We start from the raw sequence: 22,051 nt of genomic DNA on the forward strand, positions 1-22,051 counted from the left end.
AAACTTTATTTAACAGCGTTATCCAACAGCGTTTGATTTGAGAAAAAACAGCACGTGTTTGATGAGAGAAATAAGAAAAAATAAAAGTTTGAAAAGAGAGTTTGTCAAAAGGTTTTTTTCCAACACAGTTCACAGGGTAGTGAATGCAAGTTGTAACATTGACCGCAGAGGGATGTGCTGGATTGCACATCTGTCTTACGGAGCTTGCGTTTGAACATTTCCTTACATTTTCTTAATGTAAGGTTGACATTTAGAAATGTTTATTCATTCAACAAGTTCACAAGAGAATGAACTTAGTTCATTCTCATTTGATAAAAATCGAACAAAGAATGAGATCGGAGTGAACAGGAATGGACACAATATGAACTCAAACATGAGCCCAATTGTACCAAATTCATCTCAAATTAATACTCATTTTGTGTAAAAAAGTATCAATAAGGCTACAACAACAAGGACAAAGAATGTCCGGAAGCTGTATTACATCGATTCTGCACAAAACATTACAAAAATAAATATTTCTAAACATTTGATCATTGTTGCCCTATATAAATACACATAATGTGAAATAAGTACAATAAATATCAAATGTATCAATATTTGTTTTGCTCAAATGCATCCTCTTGTGAGGCAGGTGAGCTCAAAAAGTTTCCTGAGGAAATCGATTTCACTTCACCTTGCTCGTCTTGTTCACCCACGCTCTGGGACCCCTAGTGGGGCTTCCCGGGAGTCGTCATTCAAGGGCTCAAGACTCTATTCTGCGTCGACTTGGCTGATGGGTAAGAACCCATTAGAAGCCAGCACTTCGCAAGTACCTTCGAGTTTAAGTACCGGAGGGACTCAAACTCACACCCATGCCCATGGTTAGGGCTTTGAGAGTGCTTAGAACATCTATACATCTAACTAGAGCTAGGATTTAAGTTATCCGTCTCTGTATCTATATAGGATAATATAGATACACTTAGATGCATATTTTTTCTTGATTGGGCAGTGCGGTGTGCAATTCTGGCACACACCCAGTACTGCGTTCGGTGGACATTCCCTGAGGTCAGGGTAGCCCGGGCGTTCGGTCCATTTCCAGAACTTCGAACAGGCCTACAATCATAGAGCCTACAATCATAATGAGTTTACAACTACACTATTTTTGTTTCACAACATTGGTTCATTTTTCCTACATAACGCGGAAGACGAACATCATTCACTACGGCCGATTGACACCACACAGCTTGAAGGCTAGTAGGTTGCCACCGCGTGACCCTGAGAACCTTTTGACTTCATGTCACAAGTAAGTAAACGTTTTATGTTCACCACTGTTCAGATATATTACAGCAAAACAGCAGTGGACACAGGAAAAATAGAATCCCCATCACCCCGGGTTTGTTCCGATGGACTTGGTCCTCTTGGAATTTCCCCCTCACCACATTTATGCAGTTGGACCTTTATTTTATTTTTCTTAAAGAGTTGCAGAAAAGCCCAAGAAAGTCCCAAAGCAAGACCCCCCAGCTCTGATTCACTCATCGCTTTTGCCCGAATACGATGGTTGTGGAATCACCCATCTTTTATAGTGCCCGTTAGCGATGGCCTTTGTAACAATTGAGTCTGCCGTCCGGTTCTGATCCAAGTCCCTAACCTTTTGCAGCAGGTGGTGGAGTTTAGCTTCTTGGCCTTCCCTCTCCAGCCACACGCCCAGCAGCTCATAGACGCAGTCCTCGTTGTTTACGTTGTTGATTGCTCTGTCGATAACTTTGTCGCTCAGATCCAATCTCCGGAAGAACCTCTTGTGAACCTTGGAAACCATGTCATCGTCAAAATACTCAAAGCAGTGCTTTAGAGACATGTCACCTGAACACAGAAGGGAAAAATGTTGGATGTTTTCAGTAAAGTACAGCTGGATGTATTCAGTACCCAGTATTAAGTACAGCTGGATGCATTCAGTACCCAGTATAAAGTATAGCTGGATGTATTCAGTCCCCAGTATAAAGTATCGCTGGATGTATTCAAAACCCAGAAAAAATAAAAATCTTACCATTTAAAGGAACTAGCAGTGAATCGTCATCATTCTAGAATAAAAAGACAAGGTAAACACAAATCAGAACAGTTCTTGCTTTTGTCCCGTGCTCACACAGCTAGCTTCTCCCTGACTCAGAGTGGCTCGCAGTCACCAGTCACCCTCTGTAGCCGGGTCAAACCTATCAGGCCACCAGCCCACTCCCGTTTCCCTTCTGTTTTTGAGAGACTGGTCGAGGTGGTTCACATCACCAGATGTGAACTGAATTCATGACTTTAGGCAGACCCCACTCAGATTCCCACGCAAAACCCTTTTATTCAAGCACCGGCTTGGAGATCCATGTGGGCAGTTCAACGCAGATGTATATTTTGGCCTTCAGTCTTTGCCATCAATTAGCCCTTCTTCAAAACCATAACTCTCCAGCTTCAATGAACCCCATAAGCCAAACATCTAGAGCAAAACAGGCAACAAACCATGCACAAGCCACAACCGTGCAGCACATAGGAATTTCATGCATGCAATAGACGACCCTCAACCACATTCACAAGATTTGATTCGAAGCTCGGACCACATTAGGCCACGTGGTAGTAGGTGGGTTAGTAGGTCATGGGTGAAAAGATGTTGTGTTGAGGAGTGGGATCAGATCAGCCAACTATCAGCCCCTTGACACCAGGCTACGTCGATTTGAATCACTTGGAAGTGAAGAAGAGGAAGGATAGGATTAACGGGTAGTGTAAGCTCCAGCATGCCCGAATCCGGCGATGTGCTCACCCTCGCATAGGGCGGGCTGGTAGTCCAGCCCGCTGGGGTCTGTGCAGGGGGCGTCGAGGTGCACAGATTAGTGCGTTCGACCGTGAGGCTGGTCTCAGAGCTGCTGCTGCCCAGACCAAGGTCTTCTTCATCGACCGAGCCGTCGCTTCTGGGCTTTTCAGGGGGCAGCAGGGGGACTTCCACCAACACGTTATGGGCGTTCTGCGCGATCTCGAGGGATCCATGCCTTTTGGCATCCTAGCAAGAACGAGCAAGACGCAGCCTTGTCAGTCTATGAGTGCAGCTGCCAATCACAGGCGTCCTCTTATCAGTCTATGAGTGCAGCTGCCAATCACAGGCCTCCTCTTATCAGTCTATGAGTGCAGCGGCCAATCACAGGCGTCCTCTCATCAGTCTATCCAGTGCAGCCACATCATCTTCGGAATCAACCATGCATTAAAAATAACAAATACACCACAGTGATATTGTGAAGAACCTGATCCGACAGTGAGTGACAAATTGCAAATCACGGTAAGAGTATGTTATCACACTCAACAGAGAATATGCCCCTGGAATGATTTGTAACTTTCTAACTTCGATAAGGTTAACAGGAAAAAAATGTAGGCCTACTCGTCTTCATTCCAATCCTTTTTGGAAACCCCCTAGGTTTTAATGTATAAAAGAGATTCTCGGGACTTAAACGATTTACAAGAAAGGGTGTGTCTGATGACTCACCTGCTGAGAATGGCCAGGTGACAGGCTAAGCAAGCCTGGGGAGAGAGGGAGAGACAAAGAACACTTGTTTACCTCTTATCAAACACTTGTTGGGGACATGTTTCTGCTCACTTAAAGTATGTAGGGAACAAGGTATCTTTAGGCCAATTTTTTTGGGGGAATTCAATATAAACAGGCCAGGCCACAGTATTCGTGTTGTAATAGTGTAGTGTAGTAGTAGGTAATGTCGCCAATAGGTTAACCTGCTGGAGATCAGTCCTTAAAAGGTGATTTGGTTTGCCAATGCCTTGCAGTAACCTCAACCCATCTCCAGTGCAATACATTACTCAGTAAAACTTACATTTGTGTTACACACTAACTAACTACCAAAATGAATAACTTTAAAAAAAATACTAGGGTATAGTTTCTCAATTCTTTCTCAATAGCCTTATTTTAGCCTTGCTGTGTTCAACTTACATGTCAACCAAGGTCGCCCTTTCTTGTAGACCAAGACGCCAATTACAGCAAAACCAACACCAACGCCTAGAATCCACCAGAGCGCTGCAGACGGAGACATAAGACGACCGGCCACCATTAGCACGGATCTGATGCTCATGAGCTCAGTGTCAACAAGTTCATCATGTAGTCTGGCACTGATTGATTGGACGAACACACGCTTTAAAAATCTATGCATATATGGCCCAGGAGGTAGAGCGGTTTGGCTGGTAACTGGAGGGTTGCTAGTTCGATCCCCGGCTCCTCCTAGCCGAGTGTCGAGGTGTCCCTGAGAAAGACACCTCACCCTGACTGCTCCAGACGAGCTGGCTGTCGCCTGGCTGACACCGCTGTCGGTGTGTGAATGCGTGTATGAATGGGTGAATGTTAGGCAATGTTTTAAAGTGCTTTGAGCGAGCACTGGTTAAAAAAGCGCTATAGAATTGCAGTTAATTTACCATTTACCATTTAAAAAAGCTAATACCCATCAGTTACAGAAAACAGACCCTTTTCACCACGGGATAATCACAGGACAAACCGACAAAAGAATACTAATTAGGGGTCTGATCCTTTCATGAACCATGGCACAGGTGGCAGACCCATCTTAGTGGATACTACAACGACGACTACTTCGATGTAAAGGGACTCTTAAGAGTCCTACTGCGTTGATCCGATGCACTAAGACGCGTTGGATACAACCATGTGCTAAAAGAGTAAGACGCCAGATAGAGCGATAGCACAAGAGGGTTTATGTGCCGCTTACCCAGGGGGGCTGAGCCTGAATCAGGAGACCTACCCTCCGTTGGGGTACCGTGCGTCGGGGTCTTGGCGCATTCGCTGTTGGAGTGGTCAGTGCAGCTCTTCACCCGCGTCTCTCCGTCGTTACAGCTAAGAGAAAGAACCACAATGTATCCAATGGGAAGGCGAACGCTGGGAGGAGTTTGAAAGAGTAGAATAAATATGCTTTTGAAATAAAGGCTAAATATGGGTGATATTGATCAAGTCCAACCCCATGCTCTCTCCTCTCCTGGGCTCACCTCCTGCACCGCTGACACACCTCGCAGGCCTGGTCGTGGGCGCAGAAGGACCCGGGCTTACACCGGCACACCGTGTCGTTGGTGGGGGAGCAGGGCTGCACCTCTTCCTGGTCTGGGGGGGACACAAACACAAACACATCTCCGGGGTTTTATATTTTGATTTTGATTTTGATTGTACTCTACTTCTACTAGTTTATAATGTGATCTATTCTCTTTATGGGAGAAAGGGTTACTCAAAGTACCTTCTTCCCAGTAACCCCTCACTCATTCACATTAAGCTGTCACACACTAACCCCCCCACTGTCGCTTCCATTCACCATGTCACCTGTCGGTCGCTCATAATCCCGTCTCACTTGACCCTCATTTACAATCCTCAACCCCCCTATCAGTGGTTCACTCTGTCACCCCCTCACCCCCTCACCTGGGCGGCACCGGGTGCAGGTGAGACAGGTGCGCAGGTCGTTGCTGTGCTCCGTGAACGTCCCCACGGGACACTCTGAGCACACACTGCTCCCCCGGTCGCTGGAGCACGGGGAGACCTGGTGTTCGCCTGACACACACACACACACACACACACACACACACACACACACACACACACACACACACACACACACACACACACACACACACACACACACACACACACACACACACACACACTAACATTGGACGGAGGGCGATGGCATTTCAATCAAGTTACAAAAATGATCCCCATTAATCTGACCTCTGCTCCTCTAATGTGGTCGAAATTTTATTGAATGTTGCTGTAGTCATCGATTCAGTTTAGTCCAATCGTTTTGTTTAGTTGTGTCTAACAGTGGTGTAACTAGGCTGTATTATATATATTTAATTAGCCCCGAATATAATTTTTGGGTTAAAAAAAATATATATATATATATTCAATATTTATTGGTATATTTATTGGTAACTATGGAATGCATTAATTAAATTCAGTCTAGAAGTGATGAAATGATTAGTCACCAATGGTAGCTAGTTATTTAGAAAGAAGGCATCTCAAAATAAAGTAGCCTAGTCCTTCTATACTTCTTCTGGCAAGTGAATAAACAGTTTAAAAACATATCCAGACTGTTTACCACCTCAAGTGAATTAAGCTATCCTATCCACAGTTCGATGCATATATATATATATATATATATATATATATATATATAATATATAAAGGTCTGCTCACTTGTATTCATTTTACTCTGAAATAAATTGAAAGGAAATTTAGATGTTTCGGGATAAGCAGCACAGCAGTCAGGTAGTTATTTAAAGCTATAATAAATAGCATATTTTGTTTATTTAGGGATTATGAAAAAATGTGCATGTACAATAAGCATACAAAAGAAAATTGACCTGCGCTATGCACTCATTTCCCTTTTCCCTCTGGACTAAGCCCCGGATGTTTCAGAAACCTGGCAACGACCCTGGTGACTAACGTGTGATGTGTGGACACCAGGAAGTGGACTGTTGACAGTGTTTCCATCTAACTGGGATCCCATTAGAAACACAATCAACAGCCAGCCAGACAGGGTGGGGGGGGGGGGGGGGGGGTCTGTGTGGACCCTGGAGGAGGCGGGGCTTACCAGCGGGGCAGTTGAGGCAGCACAGGCTCGCTGACGGGTACAGGCCTTCAGGGCAGGAGCGTTGGCGCAGCAGTCCAGCCCCGTTTGGATTGGTGCCCGGTGGAGTGGGCAAGGCTTCACAGAGGAGGGCCACAGAGAAAAACACAGACACACGCAAACAAGCCTAAACACACACACACACACACACACACACACACACACACACACACACACACACACACACACACACACACACACACACACACACACACACACACACACACACACACACACACTTTTGAATCTTGTCATCCATCACTTTAAAATATTCTTATTCAAGTCTCAGAAGTTAGTTTTTAAATATATATGGTCCGGGGAAGCTTCACACCCGCCACACTCGAGCTCACAAAATTGATTCTCGGGAAGTGAACACGTGACCTGCTTCGCACACATGTGTCGCCTCCGGCCTCACCTGTGCAGACGTCGACCTACGTCACACTCACAAACCGAAAAGACAAACCGAAACTAACCTGACGGCTGCTTTAGAGAGACATCCTAATAACAACTCTGAATAACTCTCAGAACGGACCCCAAGTAGAAAACATAATCCCAATCCAAACGTTTAATACAGTTTAATAAACAACATCAATGTTGGTCACAGACTTCCCAATAAAGTGCAAAAGGCGAGGAGATCTGGGGATAAAAGCCGGCGGGCCATGGGAAGAAATCTAACAAATTAAATCAGTTTAGTGGAACTCTTCACTGTTTTCACGCAGGGGTGCTCGTTGTTCGTTTTGAGGATCGAAGAATATTTTTATTTTTAATAAATCACAAGAGAAGGCTACAGCCATCCACTCGGACCGAAACCCCGCCATGGGCCATGGACTCATTCAACTACATTAAAACAACACTACATTAAAAGCATTCTACCCAATCACGCCGTCGAAGGCGAGTAGTAGGCCACTTACCATCGAAATGATGCCTTTAATTATGGTTTATTGTTCAGTTGATTCGATCGTACAAGTCCACTTGACTCGATGGTTTATTACTCTCTAATGACGAAACACCCCGCTGAGAAAGAGAGTGTATGAAGTCAACACACCACCCGGTGAGAGAGTGTGGCACGCACCGGGATCCCGAAGTTTCCCCGCCCCCTAGTATCAGGTTACATTCAGCTTAAATTTCCCCGCGAACCCTGGTGATGCCAACCCTAGTCCTCCCAACACACACATTCTCAGGACAGATTGTAACTTCAATGAAGAGGCGAGAACCACCCATGGTCTCAGAAATGTGCGGTTTCGGGCACCGGATCCGCCGGCTCCGTCTGGACGGTCGGCCGAAACGCACAAGACTTAAAAAAAAGAAGGCCTTGAAAAGCGGCATAATGCAGTAACAGTTTCACCAAAAATCGGCTCCGATGGCGGGCCAAGCCCCTCCCTCTCGCGCTGTGATTGGCCAACCATACAGATTGAAAGTTAAATGCGGGCACAATTGGCATAAAAGTAAAAATAACGGGATACAATTTACAACGATAAAAAACACAACACAAACACTGAGGCCCCGTCTACATCGAGCCGAAACGGGCGGAAACAATCCGGTTTCGTTTTATGCGGTTCAGGAATATCTCCGTAAAGACGGATTCATTGCGAAACCGCATCTAGCTGTAAAAACGCTGTAGTAAATATTCAAGGCGCTGGTTCTCAACAGAAAAAAGTGGAGCGCATACAGCCTGCGCGCTGTATACAAACATTCAGTCACGAGGATAGATTTGAAACCCCCCTCGGACATGGTTTCAGAAATGTGCGGTTTCGGGCACAGGACTCGCCTGCTCCGACTGGACGGATGGCCGAAACGCACAAGACTTATGCAGTTTCACCAAAAAATCGTCTCTGTGTGGACGGGGCCTTAAAGAGTCCTAGGCTACATGCTTCAAAAACATTCAACACTACAATATGAAAAGCAAACTACCCTGCAGCAGCAGATGCCACTACCAGAGCTAAGGAGACTAGCAAAGACACAACAGAAAAGTGCGTGTGTGTGTGTGTGTGTGTGTGTGTGTGTGTGTGTGTGTGTGTGTGTGTGTGTGTGTGTGTGTGTGTGTCCAGTCCTCCCATATTAATGTGTATACCACATAGCAAGTAGTCAACAGAAAAAAATGTTTTAATCCCACTGTACATCTCCTTGTATCTCCTTTTCTTTAGATGAGAACCCCTGACCAGCCTTTCGGGACTTGAGTGTCAGGCTAGGGAATTTAAAAACAGGCATCCTTGGTTAGAGTGGAGGGAAAGAAAGTTAGATAAAGGTCAGCCAACAGGCAGTTGGTATTGAAATTCATAGTTAATTACTATGCAAATGAGAGTATAGCTAATTCATGGTAATTTTTAAGGTGCAGTAATTTCAGACTTTTACACAATTCAATACTGTATGGTTTGATAACAACAGTTAGAGCTAAATTAGAGCAATTTAAGAGTGAAACATTAGTCTCCTTTCATCTCCTTCTAATGCATTGGTTAGCCATGGTTGTAAACCGTTCATTAAATTATTTTGAGTAGATTTTGACCTTGTTTAGCAGGTGCTATTGCTATGGATACACAAAGGACGACTTATCATTTTTGTGTTCTATTTGTTCATACTGTTATTAAAACTGATATAAGCCTATTCAGCTTTCGATGATTGATGATAATCGTTGAGCTCTTGGTGCGACACCCAATAAGCGCCACGTACATGTACCGGCGGCACGGGTGTGTACGAGGCTGGGAGGGAATCATCACAGTATACCCACTTCAATAAAATAGACTACACCACTGTTAAAGAGGCTAATGTAGCTAACAATAAACAACGACTAGCCAATTTCATGACACAATCACAAAGACGAACAGGAACTCTATAAATGCTTCGAGACAGGAAAATGACGTCAAAAGTGCAATTTTCAATGTCAAATGTCAAAGCAGCATAGTAGCCAGATTCAGCTATGGACAGATCACACACACGGAATGCTTTCAATTCAATTCAGAAGACGATTTATTATTGACAGAGTCACAGCTACGCTATAGAACAAGGCACTTGAACTTAACTATAACGCGCGCGCACACACGCACGCACGCACGCACACACACACACACACACACACACGACTATGTTTTTGATGCTATGACTGAGGGGTCAAAGCCTACAGGAATTGTGCTTATTATAACTAACGTAACAATAGGGAAGTTCAACTTAACGTAAAAATAAATGAAAACGTTTTCATTTCCAGCGTGCCTTGCTGTGAAGTCAAACTCCTTTGGCTGGCAGGGCTCTTCACCAACAGAGTTAGTTGTTGGTGCCGCAGGTGAGGGATTAATCCAACATAGGATCGGCCGGAGGGGGGTTAGCATTGCAGCAGTCTTTTTCTCCGCTACATAGCTGCTCTGAATCCCCCCCCTCAGGGGTGTTTGAGGGACAGAGGGCCGCTGGCAGGGAGTCGGCTGTCTGGCTGCTGTTTTGAAGTTTGGCTTTTTTGGGGCCAGTATTTAAATAATCAGAAATTCGCTTCTCATGTTGCAATTTAGCTCTATCGATCTTTCGAGCATTGCGTGAGCTGGGTTGTGCGTCATACGCAAGGCCGCCTTAATGCACGGGCTTGCCTGGGCTGAAGCCCCAGGGCCTACGCCGATCGGAGGGCCTATCATGAGCTGCAGTAAAAAATAAAAATAAAAATTCTATACTGGCCCATGATAGACAATGTGATTTTGTCTTGCTCGCCATCTTAAGCTAGACGTCACAGTAAAGGACAATAGTGACTTAACTACTGCTGTGACTTCTGGTCTTGGACTTTTTGGACGAGGTTGTTGATGGGGTAGGGGTTTGGCTTGCAGTGAGTTCAGGTCATCATGGAGGTCAGGGTTTGGCTTTAATCTCCAACACAAATATCTCCAAACAACAATTGTTGAAATCTAAATGTAGGCCGATGTTAGATACTCCTGCTTCAGTTTTTATAAAGGGACCAATTTATCCAAAGGGACTTCCATCGAAAAATAAATTTTTGGCTCATGTTGGATCCACAAGGAGTAGGCCTACATGGCTACGCTATACACAATACATAGCGTTCTTAAGTGTGAGCACGCTTTTTTAACATGAAAGAAAAAATGGCAATACACTGACCACATAAGACTTCTGTAGAACATTTACTAAGAAAGGAAGCTGTCGGAATCCAGGGGCCAAGATTTAAAGACTGGACAGCGCTCTGTAGAGTTTACAACACGACTGGTCTACATGGGCGGGGATTCAACACGAGTCGTTTCAATGTCAGAGGACCATGCAGCTGCCCTCAACAATAACGTGACATACAAGATCACATCGCTGAAACAAGCTTTATTTAATTTGCTCTAATTTGTTATCCAACAGCGTTTGATAAAAAAAAACAACAGCACGTGTTTGATGAGATAAATACGAAAAAAAAAAAACTGGAAAAGAAAGTTTGTCAAAAGGTTTTTTTCCTCCACAGTTCACAGGGTAGTGAATGCAAAGTTGTAAAATCGACCGTAGAGGGGTGTGCTGGAAGCACAACCGTCTAACGGAGCTTGAACATTTTAATTTCATCATGTACGTTAGACATGTAGAATTGTTCATTCGTTCAACAAGGCGCCTTTGTTCATTCACAGCGATTACCAAGAATGATATCGGCAGGAAATAGGCACAGTATGAACTGAAATGTGTTTCAGTTGTACCAAATTCATACTCTTCATGTGTATCAAGGTATAAATAAGGCTACTAGAACAAGGACAAGGCATGTCCCTGGGCTGTGTCACATCGATTATACACAAAACATTACAAAAATAAATATTTCTAAACATTTGATCAATGTGGCCCTCGTGTGAAATAAGTTCCATAAATATCAAATGTATAAATACTTTTTTGCACAAATGCATCCTCTTGTGAGGCAGGTGAGGTCATGGAGTCTCCTGATAGAGAGCCCTGTTTTTTCACATTGCTTGTCACCCACCCTCTGGGAGGCCTCGTTGGGCTATCCCAGAGTCGTCATTTTAACGAAACTCTATTCTGCGTCGGCTTAGTCTGAATGGTGAGTATCCATCAGAGGCGAGCACTACGTCATCACCTTCAGGTTAAATACTGAAGGCGTTAACTGACACAATTGCCCATGAGTAAGCTTTTAAAGTGCTTAGGAAGGCAGGTTGAGCTAGGTTCCTAGATTTCAGTCTCTGTACGTATCAATATGATAATATAGATGCACACAGATATTTATCTGTTATTGAGTGAGCACTGTGAATGTTATATGCGCAATGCAGCACTCGGTAGCTTTCCCTGAGATTGGGGTATCCCGGGTGTTAAGTCCATTTGTTATAAAACTTTGAGCAATCAGTTAGTTTACAACTTAACAATTATTTTGTTTCACAAAATTGCTTAATCTATCCTACATAACGAGGAAGACGAACATCCTTCACTACGGCCGATTGGAACACACCTTTAAGGCTAGTAGGTTACCACCGCATGACCCTGAGAACCTTTTGACCTCATATCACAAGTAAGTAAACGTTTTATGTTCACCACGAAAACAGTGGTGGACACAGGAAAAAGAGAAGCCCCATCACCCAGGGTTTGTTCCGATGGACAGGGTCCTCTTGGAATTCCCCCCTCACCGCATTTATCCAGTTGGACCTTTATTTAATTTTTCTTAAGGAGTTTCAGAAAAGCCCAAGAAAGTCCCCAAGCAAGACCCCCCAGGTCTGATTCACTCATCGCTTTTGCCCGAATAAGATGGATGTGAAATCCCCCCTCTTTCATAGTGCCCGTTAGCGATGGCCTTTTCAACGATTGAGTCTGCCGTCCGGTTCTGATCCAAGTCCCTGAGTTTTTGCAGGAGATGGTGGAGTTTAGCTTCTTGGCCTTCCCTTTGCAGCCATACGTCCAGCAGCTCATACACGCGGTCCTCGTTGTTTGCGTCGTTGATTGCGTTGTCGCTCAGATCCAAGCTCCGGAAGAATCTCTTGTGAACCTTGGAATCCATGTCAACGTGAAAATACTCAAAGCAGAGCTTTAGAGACTTCTCACCTGAACACAGAAGGGTAAATATGTTTGATGTTTTCTGTACCCAGTATAAAGTACAGCTGGATGTTTTCATGACAAAGTATAAAGTACAGCTGGATGTATTCAGTCCCCAGCATAAAGTATCGCTGGATGTATTCAGTCCCCAGTAAAGAATAGCTGGATGTATGTAGAACCAAGAAAAAATAAGATCTTACCATTTAAAGGAACAAGCAGAGAATCGTCCTCATTCTAGAATAAAAAGACAAGGTAAACACAAATCAGAACAGTTCTTGCTTTTGTCCCGTGCTCACACAGCTAGCTTCTCCCTGACTCAGAGTGGCTCGCAGTCACCAGTCACCCTCTGTAGCCAGGTCAAACCTATCAGGCCACCAGCCCACTCCCGTTTCCCTTCTGTTTTTGAGAGACTGGTCGAGGTGGTTCACATCACCGGATGTGAACTGAATTCATGACTTTAGGCAGACCCCACTCAGATTCCCACGCAAAACCCTTGATTCAAGCACCGGCTTGGAAATCCACGTGGGCCGTTCAACGCAGAAGCATATTTTGGCCTTCAGTCTTTGCCATCAATTAGCCCTTCTTCAAAACCATTACTCTGCATCTTCAATGAACCCCATAACTCAAACATCTAGTGCAAAACAGGCAACAAACCATGCACAAGCCACAACCGTGTAAGAATTTCATGCATGCAATCGACGACCCTCCACCACATACACAAGATTTGATTCGAAGCTCGGACCACGTGTGCCTTAGGCCACGTGGTAGTAGGTGGGTTAGTAGGTCATGGGTGAAAAGACGTTGTGTTGAGGAAAGATCTGCCAACAATCAGCCCCTTGTCACCAGGCTACGTCGATTTTAATCACTTCGAAGTGAAGTAGAGGAAGGATAAGATCAACGGGTAGTGTTAGCTCGAGCATGACCGATCCGGCGATGTGCTCACCCTCGCAGAGGGCGGGCTGGGGGTCCTAGGGCGAACTCGGTAGACGGCCACCGGACAGGCAGGCGGAGGGGGCCTCGAGGTGTACGTATTGGGGAGCTGGACCGTGAGGCTGGTCTCAGAGCTGCTGCTGCCCAGACCAGGGTCATCTTCGTTGACCGAGCCGTTGCTTCGGGGCTCTTCAGAGGGCAGCAGGGGGACTTCCACCAACACGTTATGGGCGTTCTGCGCGATCTCGAGGGATCCATGCCTTGTGGCACCCTAGCAAGGACGAGCAAGACGCAGCCTTGTCAGTCTATGAGTGCAGCGGCCAATCACAGGCGTCCTCTCATCAGTCTATGAGTGCAGAGGCCAATCACAGGCATCCTCTTATCAGTCTATGAGAGCAGCCGCCAATCACAGGCCTCCTCTCTTCAGTCTATGAGAGCAGCCGCCAATCACAGGCCTCCTCTCTTCAGTCTATGAGAGCAGCCGCCAATCACAGGCCTCTGCTCATCAGTCTATGAGAGCGGCCACCAATCACAGGCCTCCTCTTATGAGTCTATGAGAGCAGCCACCAATCACAGGCCTCCTCTCTTCAGTCTATGAGAGCAGCCGCCAATCACAGGCCTCCTCTCTTCAGTCTATGAGAGCAGCCGCCAATCACAGGCCTCTGCTCATCAGTCTATGAGAGCGGCCACCAATCACAGGCATCCTCTTATGAGTCTATGAGAGCAGCCGCCAATCACAGGCCTCCTCTCATCGTTCTATGAGAGTAGCCACCAATCACAGGCCTCCTTTCACAAGTTTAAAATTAAAATTATGCATTAAAATTAACAAATACACCACAGTGACATGGTGAAGAGCCTGATCAGACAAAAAGTAACACATTGCAAATCACGGTAAGAGTATGATATCACACTCAACAGAGAATACACCCCTGGAACGAATTGTAACTTTCCAACTTTTGTAAGGTTAAATTGGAAAATGTATTCTCTACTTCATTCCAATCTTTTTGGAAACCCACTAAGGGTTTAATGTATTAAAGATTGTATTAGAGATTCTCTGGACTTAAATGATTAAGGAGAAAGGGTATGTAAGATGACTCACCTGCTGAGACTGGCCTGGTGACAGGCTAGGCAGGCCTGGGGAGAGACAAAGAGCACTTGTATTCCCTCTTATCAAACACTTGTTACAGACATTGTTCTGCTAATTTAAAGTATGTAGGGAACAAGGTATCTTTAGGCAAATCTTTTGGGGGGAATTCAATACAAACAGGCCACAGCATTCGTGTTGTAGTAGTGTAGTAGTAGGTAATGTTGCCAATAGGTTAACCTGCTGGAGATCAGTCCTTAAAAAGGAGATTTGGTTTGCCAATGCATTGCAGTAACCTCAACCCATCTCCAGTGCAATAAATTTACTCCTGACAGTAAAAATTACATTTGTGTTACACACTAACTAACTACCAAAATGAATAACCTTTTTAAAAACACTAGGGTATAGTTCCTCAACTCCAACAAAGTAAAAGATTGCCTTATTCTGGCCATGAAGTGTGTTCAACTTACATGTCAACCAAGGTCTCCTTTTCTTGTAGACCCAGATGCCAAAAACAGCCCCACTGATCGCTAGTACGCCTAGAATCCACCAGAGCGCTGCAGACGGAGACATAAGACGACCGGCCACCATTAGCACGGATCTGATGCTCATGAGCTCAGTGTCAACAAGTTCATCATGTAGTCTGGCACTGATTGATTGGACCAACACACGCTTTAAAAATCCATGCATACGGCACAGGAGGTAGAGCGTTTTGGCTGGTAGCTGGAGGGTTGCTAGTTCAATCCCCGGCTCCTCCTAGCTGAGTGTCGAGATGTCCCTGAGAAAGACATCTCCCCCTGACAGTTCCAGACGAGCTGGCTGTCGCCTGGCTGACACCGCTGTCAGTGTGTGAATGTGTGTATGAATGGGTGAATGTTAGGCAACATTGTAAAGCGCTTTGAGCAAGCACTGTTTAGAAAAGCGCGATAGAAATGCAGTTAAGATACCATTTAAAAATCCCTAAAACCCATCAGTTACAGAAAACAGACCCTTTTCACCACGGGATAATCACAGGACAAACCCCGGTGTCACAAACTACTACTACTACTACTTAAAGGGTCTCTTAAGAGTCTTACTGTGTTGCTCCAATGCACAAAGACGTGTTGGACAAAACCAGTAGCAGCAGATAGAGCGATAGCACAAGAGGGTTTAAGTGCCGCCTACCCAGGGGGGATGAGCCTGAATCAGGAGACCTACCCTCCATTGGGGTACCGGGCGTCGAGGTCTTGGCGCATTCGCTGTTGGAGTGGGCAGTGCAGCTCTTCACCCGCGTCTCTCCGTCGTTACAGCTAAGAGAAAGAACCACAATGTATCCAATGGGAAGGCGAACGCTGGGAGGAGCTTGAAAGTGTAGAACTCACACTAGAAACACATTTCAATGATTTTAATTGTCCACAGCCGCTTTTTAAATGAAAACAAAGCAGTGGTGCCATTGATCAAGTCCAACCCCATGCACTCTCCTCTCCTGGGCTCACCTCCTGCACCGCTGACACACCTCGCAGGCCTGGTCGTGGGCGCAGAAGTACCCGGACTTACACCGGCACACCGTGTTGTTGGTGGGGGAGCAGGGCTGCACCTCTTCATGGTCTGGGGGGGACACAAACACAACACTGGGGTCCCAGTCCTTTGAGGTCTCACTCATTCACAATCACCCTCTCACCTGTTGTTTTCAGTTTGCCTTAACTTTTTTATATTCTTTGTTTTTCTTTTGATCGTACTCTACTTCTACTAGTTTATAATATGATCTGTTCTCTTTATGGGAGAAAGGGTTACTCATTTCACAGTAACCCCTCACTCATTCACATTAAGCTGTCTCTCACTAACCCCCCCCCACACACACACACACACACACACACACACATACACCATGTCACCTGTCGGTCGCTCATAATCCCGTCTCACTTGATCCTCATTTACAATCCTCCACCCCCCTATCAGTGGTTCACTCTGTCACCCCCTCACCCCCTCACCTGGGGGGCACCGGGTGCAGGTGAGACAGGTGCGCAGGTGGTTGCTGTGCTCCGTGAACGTCCCCATGGGACACTCTGAGCACACACTGCTCCCCCGGTCACTGGAGCACGGGGAGACCTGGTGTTCGCCTGACACACACACACACACACACACACACACACACACACACACACACACACACACACACACACACACACACACACACACACACACACACACACACACACACACACACACACACACACACACACACACTTTCACTTGAGCGAACGGAAGGCGATGTAATTTCCAACAAGTTACTCAAGTGTGTATATATATATATTTTTTTTTAAATATATATATGTTTTTTTAAATATATATATATATATATATATATATACACACACACACAAACAATATTTATTGGTATATTTACTGGTGACTATGGAATGCATTCATTCAATTCAGTCTAGAAGTGATGAAATGATTCTAGTCACTAATGGTAATTAGTTATTTAGAAAGAAACATGGGGATTCCAGGGACATTTCAAAATAAAGTAGCCTAGTCTAGCCAAGATAGTCCTTCTGGCAACAGGATAAACAGTTTAAAAACATAACCAGACTGTTTACCACCTCAGGTGAATTAACCTATCCTAGCCACAGTCAGATCTATCCATCTATCTATCTATCTATCTGGTCTGCTGACATGCATTCATTTTACTCTGAAATAACTTGAATTGAAATGTAGATATTTGGGGATAAGCAGCACAGCAGTCAGGTAGTTATTTAAGGCTATAATAAACTGAATATTTTGTTTATATTGGTAATAGCATTATGAAAGAATTTGCTTGCACAATAAAGCATCCAAAAAGATTTTCCGCGCGCTATGCATGCATTTTCCTTTTCCCTCTGGACTAAGCCCCGGATGTTTCAGAAACCTGGAAACGTCCCTGTTGACTAACGTGTGATGTGTGGACACCAGGAAGTGGACTGTTGACAGTGTTTCCATCTAACTGGGATCCCATTAGAAACACAATCAACAGCCAGCCAGACAGGGTGGGGGGGGGGTCTGTGTGGACCCTGGAGGAGGCGGGGCTTACCAGCGGGGCAGTTGAGGCAGCACAGGCTCGCTGACGGGTACAGGCCTTCAGGGCAGGAGCGTTGGCGCAGCAGTTCAGCCCTGATTGGATTGGTGCCCGGTGGAGGAGTGGGCAGGGCTTCACAGAGGAGGGCCACAGAGAAAAACACAGACACACGCAAACAAGCCTACACACACACACACACACACACACACACACACACACACACACACACACACACACACACACACACACACACACACACACACACACACACACACACACACACACACACACACACACGGTTAAGTCGTTGGTGCCTCTAGGCTAGGTAGCTTAGCTGGTGACCGATCACTGAACACACTGACGTGTGTTGGGGGGGGGGGGGGGGAGGGGGGGGGTGAAGCCACAGCTTAAAAGGTGTACCCCCACAACCAGACTTCCACCTTAAAGTTGGACTACCAGGAAACTTTGAGGCGTATATTAATATGCTTTTCGACATTTCTTTATTGAAAGTTATTTGGAAGGTAGGTGGTTAGGATTCTTGTTGTCATCACTTTTAATTATACCTATTCATGTCTCAAAGTTAGTTTTTAAAACGCACTTCAGAAAATAAAAGTACTCTCCCTGTTTTTGATACAGGCTGCAATTTACATTTAGCTTTATTTTAATTCCATGCAGGTAACTGCCATATATGGTCCGGGGAAACTTCACACCCGCCCCTTGATTCCATTCCGAGCTCACAAATTTGATTCTCGGGAAGTGGACACGTGACCTGCTTCACCTGTGTCGCCTCCGGCTTCACCTGTGCAGACGTCGACCTACGTCACACTCACGAGATGTCCATTAAAGACAAACCGAAACTAACATGACGGCTGCTTTAGAGAGATATCCTAATAACCGCTCTGAATAACTCTCAGAACGGACCTCAAACAGAAAACCTAATCCCAATCCTAACGTTTAATAAATATTAATAAAGAACTCCAATGTTGGTCACTGGTCAGTCACAGACTTCCCAATAAAGCGCGAAAGACGAAGATCTGGGGATAAACGTCGGCGGGCTTAGGTAGACATGTAACGAATTAAATCAATTAAGTGGAACTCTTCACTGTTTTCACGCAGGGCTCCTCGTTATTCGTTTTAAAGATCGAAGAATAAAATAAAATAAATTACAAAAATGAGCGGAGATCTGGAGTCAGAGTACAGCCTTCTACTCGGACCCAAACCCCGCCATGGGCCATGGACTCATTAAACTACATTAAAACAATAGGCCTACTACATAAAAAAAAACATTCCACCCAATCACGCTGACGACGGAGAGTAGTAGGCCACTTACCTTCAAAAGGATGCCTTTATTCATGTTTTGTCGTTCAGCGGATTCGGCCGTTCTAGTAGGCCTACGCTTGTTTCGAGGTCGGACGGCTTTCTAATGAAGACACTTCCCGGTGAGAAAGGGAGTGTATGAAGTCAACACACCACCCGGTGAGAGTGTGACGCCCGCCCCTTAGGATCAGGTTACATTGAGCTTCAATTTCCCCGCTAACACCTGTGATGCCAACCCCATCACACACATTCCTGGGCCGATTGTAACTTCTATTATTTTCACTTCACTTTCCGTCTTCATTTAATGCTTTGCTATTGAAGAGGCAATTGGTCAATGACTTTGTGTGTGTGTGTGTGTGTGTGTGTGTGTGTGTGTGTGAGTGTGAGTGTGTGAGTGTGTGAGTGTGTGAGTGTGTGAGTGTGTGAGTGTGTGAGTGTGAGTGTGAGTGTGAGTGTGAGTGTGTGTGTGTGTGTGTGTGTGTGTGTGTGTGTGTGTGTGTGTGTGTGTGTGTGTGCGTGTGTGTGTGTGTGTGTAGAGTTTTGTTTCTGTGTCGTCTCTCTCCTTCACTCTCTCTCTCCCCATGCTCTTCCTTTCTGTATCTCCTGTCTCTCTATTGCCCTTATTTGGTCATATTTACGCTGTGATACACCTGCACAGGTAACAGGTAACACACAGTTCTATAACACAGAGTGTGTGTGCGTGTGCAATTTCCCGTTTTTTTGTGTGTGTGTGCATTCGCCCGTGTGTGTGTGCATACATAAAGTGTGCGAGCATGTGTGTGTCTCTCTGACTCAGCAGAGCTCTCTGAATCAACTTTTACCAGTTTGCTATTGATCATCTAGGGGCAGTCTGTACCGATTAAGTAAAACAGGGAAGTACAGGGCATCGGATATGAGTGTGTGTGTGTGTGTGTGTGTGTGTGTGTGTGTGTGTGTGTGTGTGTGTGTGTGTGTGTGTGTGTGTGTGTGTGTGAGAGTGTCTTTGTGTTTTTGTGTGTGTGTGTCTGTGTGTTTGTGTGCGCACACACACGCACACACACACACAAACTCACTCACTCACAAACACACAGTTTGACACTAACAAGGACAGCCAGCCACACACACACAGACACACACACACACCAGGGAAGGTGTTCAGAGCAGCAGCCAGCGTTGTATTCCTGGGCCACTCTCCCTCTGCGCTTTGACTTAGAGACTAGGGACTCTGCTCTGACTCAGCAGAGAGCAGAGGAGAGCAGAGTCAGATCAGGGTGATGGGGATCAATCTACCAACTGATGTGCAGCACCATGATGCAGGAACACAGCACAGGGGACTGTTTGTGTTTGTGTGTGTGTGTGTGTGTGTGTGTGTGTGTGTGTGTGTGTGTGTGTGTGTGTGTGTGTGTGTGTGTGTGTGTGTGTGTGTGTGTGCGTGTGTGTGTGTGTGTGTGTGTGTTTATGCCGTGGGTGTGTGCATCTTAGAGAAGCCATGTGGAATTTGACACATCGCTCCAAACAGACAGACACACACACACACACACACACACACACACACACACACACACACACACACACACACACACACACACACACACACACACACACACACACACACACACACACACACACACACACACACACAAACACACCAACAGTAAACTACTGTCAACTGTATGGTGAAGATTGCGTTCCCAGCCACATCCTGCTTCGTGCTCCATGATCACTGGTGACTTGGAGCCTGTATTCTGAGTGCCAATAGCCCCCCCCCCCCCCCCCCACAGCCTTCTAGCGGGTCCAAACGAGACCCGAGTGTCACTCGGTTGACACAGCGAGCCAGCAGGCACATGTAGATAAAAGTGTGTTATCTGAGCGTTCCACCATGAGCTCTGTCACATGCTGGCAGCACCCAATGGGACCACTCGTGTTCTTGTGGATAAGACGGGGTCAACAGAGTGTGGGGTCCAGCCTCTGAACCACTGATTTACAGATAAGCCCCCAGTCAACTGAATTTCATATTTACACTGGTTTGTGTGTGACTGTGTCTGTGTCTGTGTGTCTGTGTCTGTGTCTGTGTCTGTGTGTATGTGTATGTGTGTCTTTGTGTGTGTGTGTTTGTGCATTCGCCTGTGGGTTTGTGTGTGTGCCCGTGTGTGTCTTTGTGTGTGTGTGTGTTTGTGCATTCGCCCAAGTGTTTGTGTGTGCGTGTGTGTTTATGCATGTTTTTTTGTGTGTATGCGTGTGTGTGTGTGTGTGCCTCCTTTTGTGTGTGTGTGTGTGTGTGCGTGTGTGTGGCTGTGGTTGTGTGTGTGTGTGTATGTGTGTGTGTACCTGTGCTTGTGCATGTGTGAGTGTTTGTGTGTGTGTGGGTGTGTGTGTGCATGAGTGTGTGTATGTGCGCGTGAGTGCGTGCGTGCATGAGTGCCTGTATGTGCGTGAAATCACTGATTCAGCCTCATTCTGTTGTAGAATCTGTTATTATTTTAAGGCAATCGTGTTCATTGCCCTGATAATCTCAGAACTTGATGACTTAGACTCTTTATTATTATTAATATTTTTTATTTAATTTAATTAATTTAAGTATAAAAATAGAACACGTAGTGCTAAAACAATGTGCATTTGAGGGTCAGAAACCTGGACAGGCTTATATTGAAACCACACCCAATGTACATTTTCCTACAAAACCCACGCACATAAGTACACACACACACACACACAGACAGACAGACAGGCAGGCAGGCAGGCACAGACAGACAGACAGAACGACAGACAGACAGACAGACAGACAGACAGACAGACAGACAGACAGACAGACAGACAGACAGACAGACAGACAGACAGACAGACAGGCACACACACACACACACACGCAGACACACAGCCACAAAACAAAAGATATGTATAAATAAAAAAAACTCTCACTCTGTGTATTCATCTGTTGTCGGTACTTGCCGGGCTGGGGGAATTCAGACCAGGGAGGGAGGGGGAGGGAGGGAAAACGAATTAGTGATTAATGCATTATATCCGGTGGCGCAAGAGATGCACGGTTAAGCAAGAGGTGTGTTGCGGCAAGACTCCTCAGAACTTCTCCGCAGT

The 22,051-nt window shown here is 45.6% G+C and overlaps 2 protein-coding genes and 1 long non-coding RNA gene across 6 annotated transcripts; 1 reads left to right on the forward strand and 2 right to left on the reverse strand.

Moving 5' to 3' along the window:
- Positions 1-886: 886 nt before the first annotated feature.
- Positions 887-7,920, reverse strand: LOC132467031 (tumor necrosis factor receptor superfamily member 10B-like). 2 transcript variants are annotated; one of them, XM_060064073.1, is made up of 10 exons: positions 7,541-7,920; positions 6,594-6,756; positions 5,423-5,551; positions 5,002-5,113; positions 4,728-4,852; positions 3,947-4,030; positions 3,491-3,525; positions 2,777-3,013; positions 2,024-2,057; positions 887-1,839 (listed from the first exon to the last, which is right to left on the reverse strand). In XM_060064073.1, exons 1-10 carry the CDS (start codon positions 7,541-7,543, stop codon positions 1,508-1,510), a joined length of 1,254 nt encoding a protein of 417 aa, XP_059920056.1. In that variant the 5' UTR covers positions 7,544-7,920; the 3' UTR covers positions 887-1,507. The 2 variants fall into 2 exon arrangements, with proteins under 2 accessions (XP_059920056.1, XP_059920057.1); XM_060064074.1 differs by having other exon boundaries at positions 4,761-4,852; positions 7,541-7,919.
- A 2,990-nt stretch (positions 7,921-10,910) lies between these two features.
- On the reverse strand, positions 10,911-19,150 carry LOC132467030 (tumor necrosis factor receptor superfamily member 10B-like). 3 transcript variants are annotated; one of them, XM_060064070.1, is made up of 10 exons: positions 18,993-19,149; positions 17,678-17,843; positions 16,599-16,727; positions 16,104-16,215; positions 15,793-15,917; positions 15,099-15,185; positions 14,644-14,678; positions 13,558-13,815; positions 12,815-12,848; positions 10,911-12,623 (listed from the first exon to the last, which is right to left on the reverse strand). In XM_060064070.1, the coding sequence occupies exons 1-10, from the start codon at positions 19,014-19,016 to the stop codon at positions 12,304-12,306; spliced, it is 1,290 nt and encodes a 429-aa protein (XP_059920053.1). In that variant the 5' UTR covers positions 19,017-19,149; the 3' UTR covers positions 10,911-12,303. The 3 variants fall into 3 exon arrangements, with proteins under 3 accessions (XP_059920053.1, XP_059920054.1, XP_059920055.1); XM_060064071.1 differs by having other exon boundaries at positions 15,826-15,917; positions 18,993-19,148; XM_060064072.1 differs by lacking the exon at positions 13,558-13,815 and having other exon boundaries at positions 18,993-19,150.
- LOC132467033 (uncharacterized) lies at positions 18,090-18,925 on the forward strand. The gene is made up of 2 exons (XR_009527940.1): positions 18,090-18,274; positions 18,338-18,925. It is a non-coding gene; the product is annotated as an uncharacterized LOC132467033 (long non-coding RNA).
- Positions 19,151-22,051: the final 2,901 nt, after the last annotated feature.

The sequence above is a fragment of the Gadus macrocephalus genome, chromosome 11 (assembly GCF_031168955.1).
Source record: "Gadus macrocephalus chromosome 11, ASM3116895v1".
Taxonomy (NCBI): domain Eukaryota; kingdom Metazoa; phylum Chordata; class Actinopteri; order Gadiformes; family Gadidae; genus Gadus; species Gadus macrocephalus.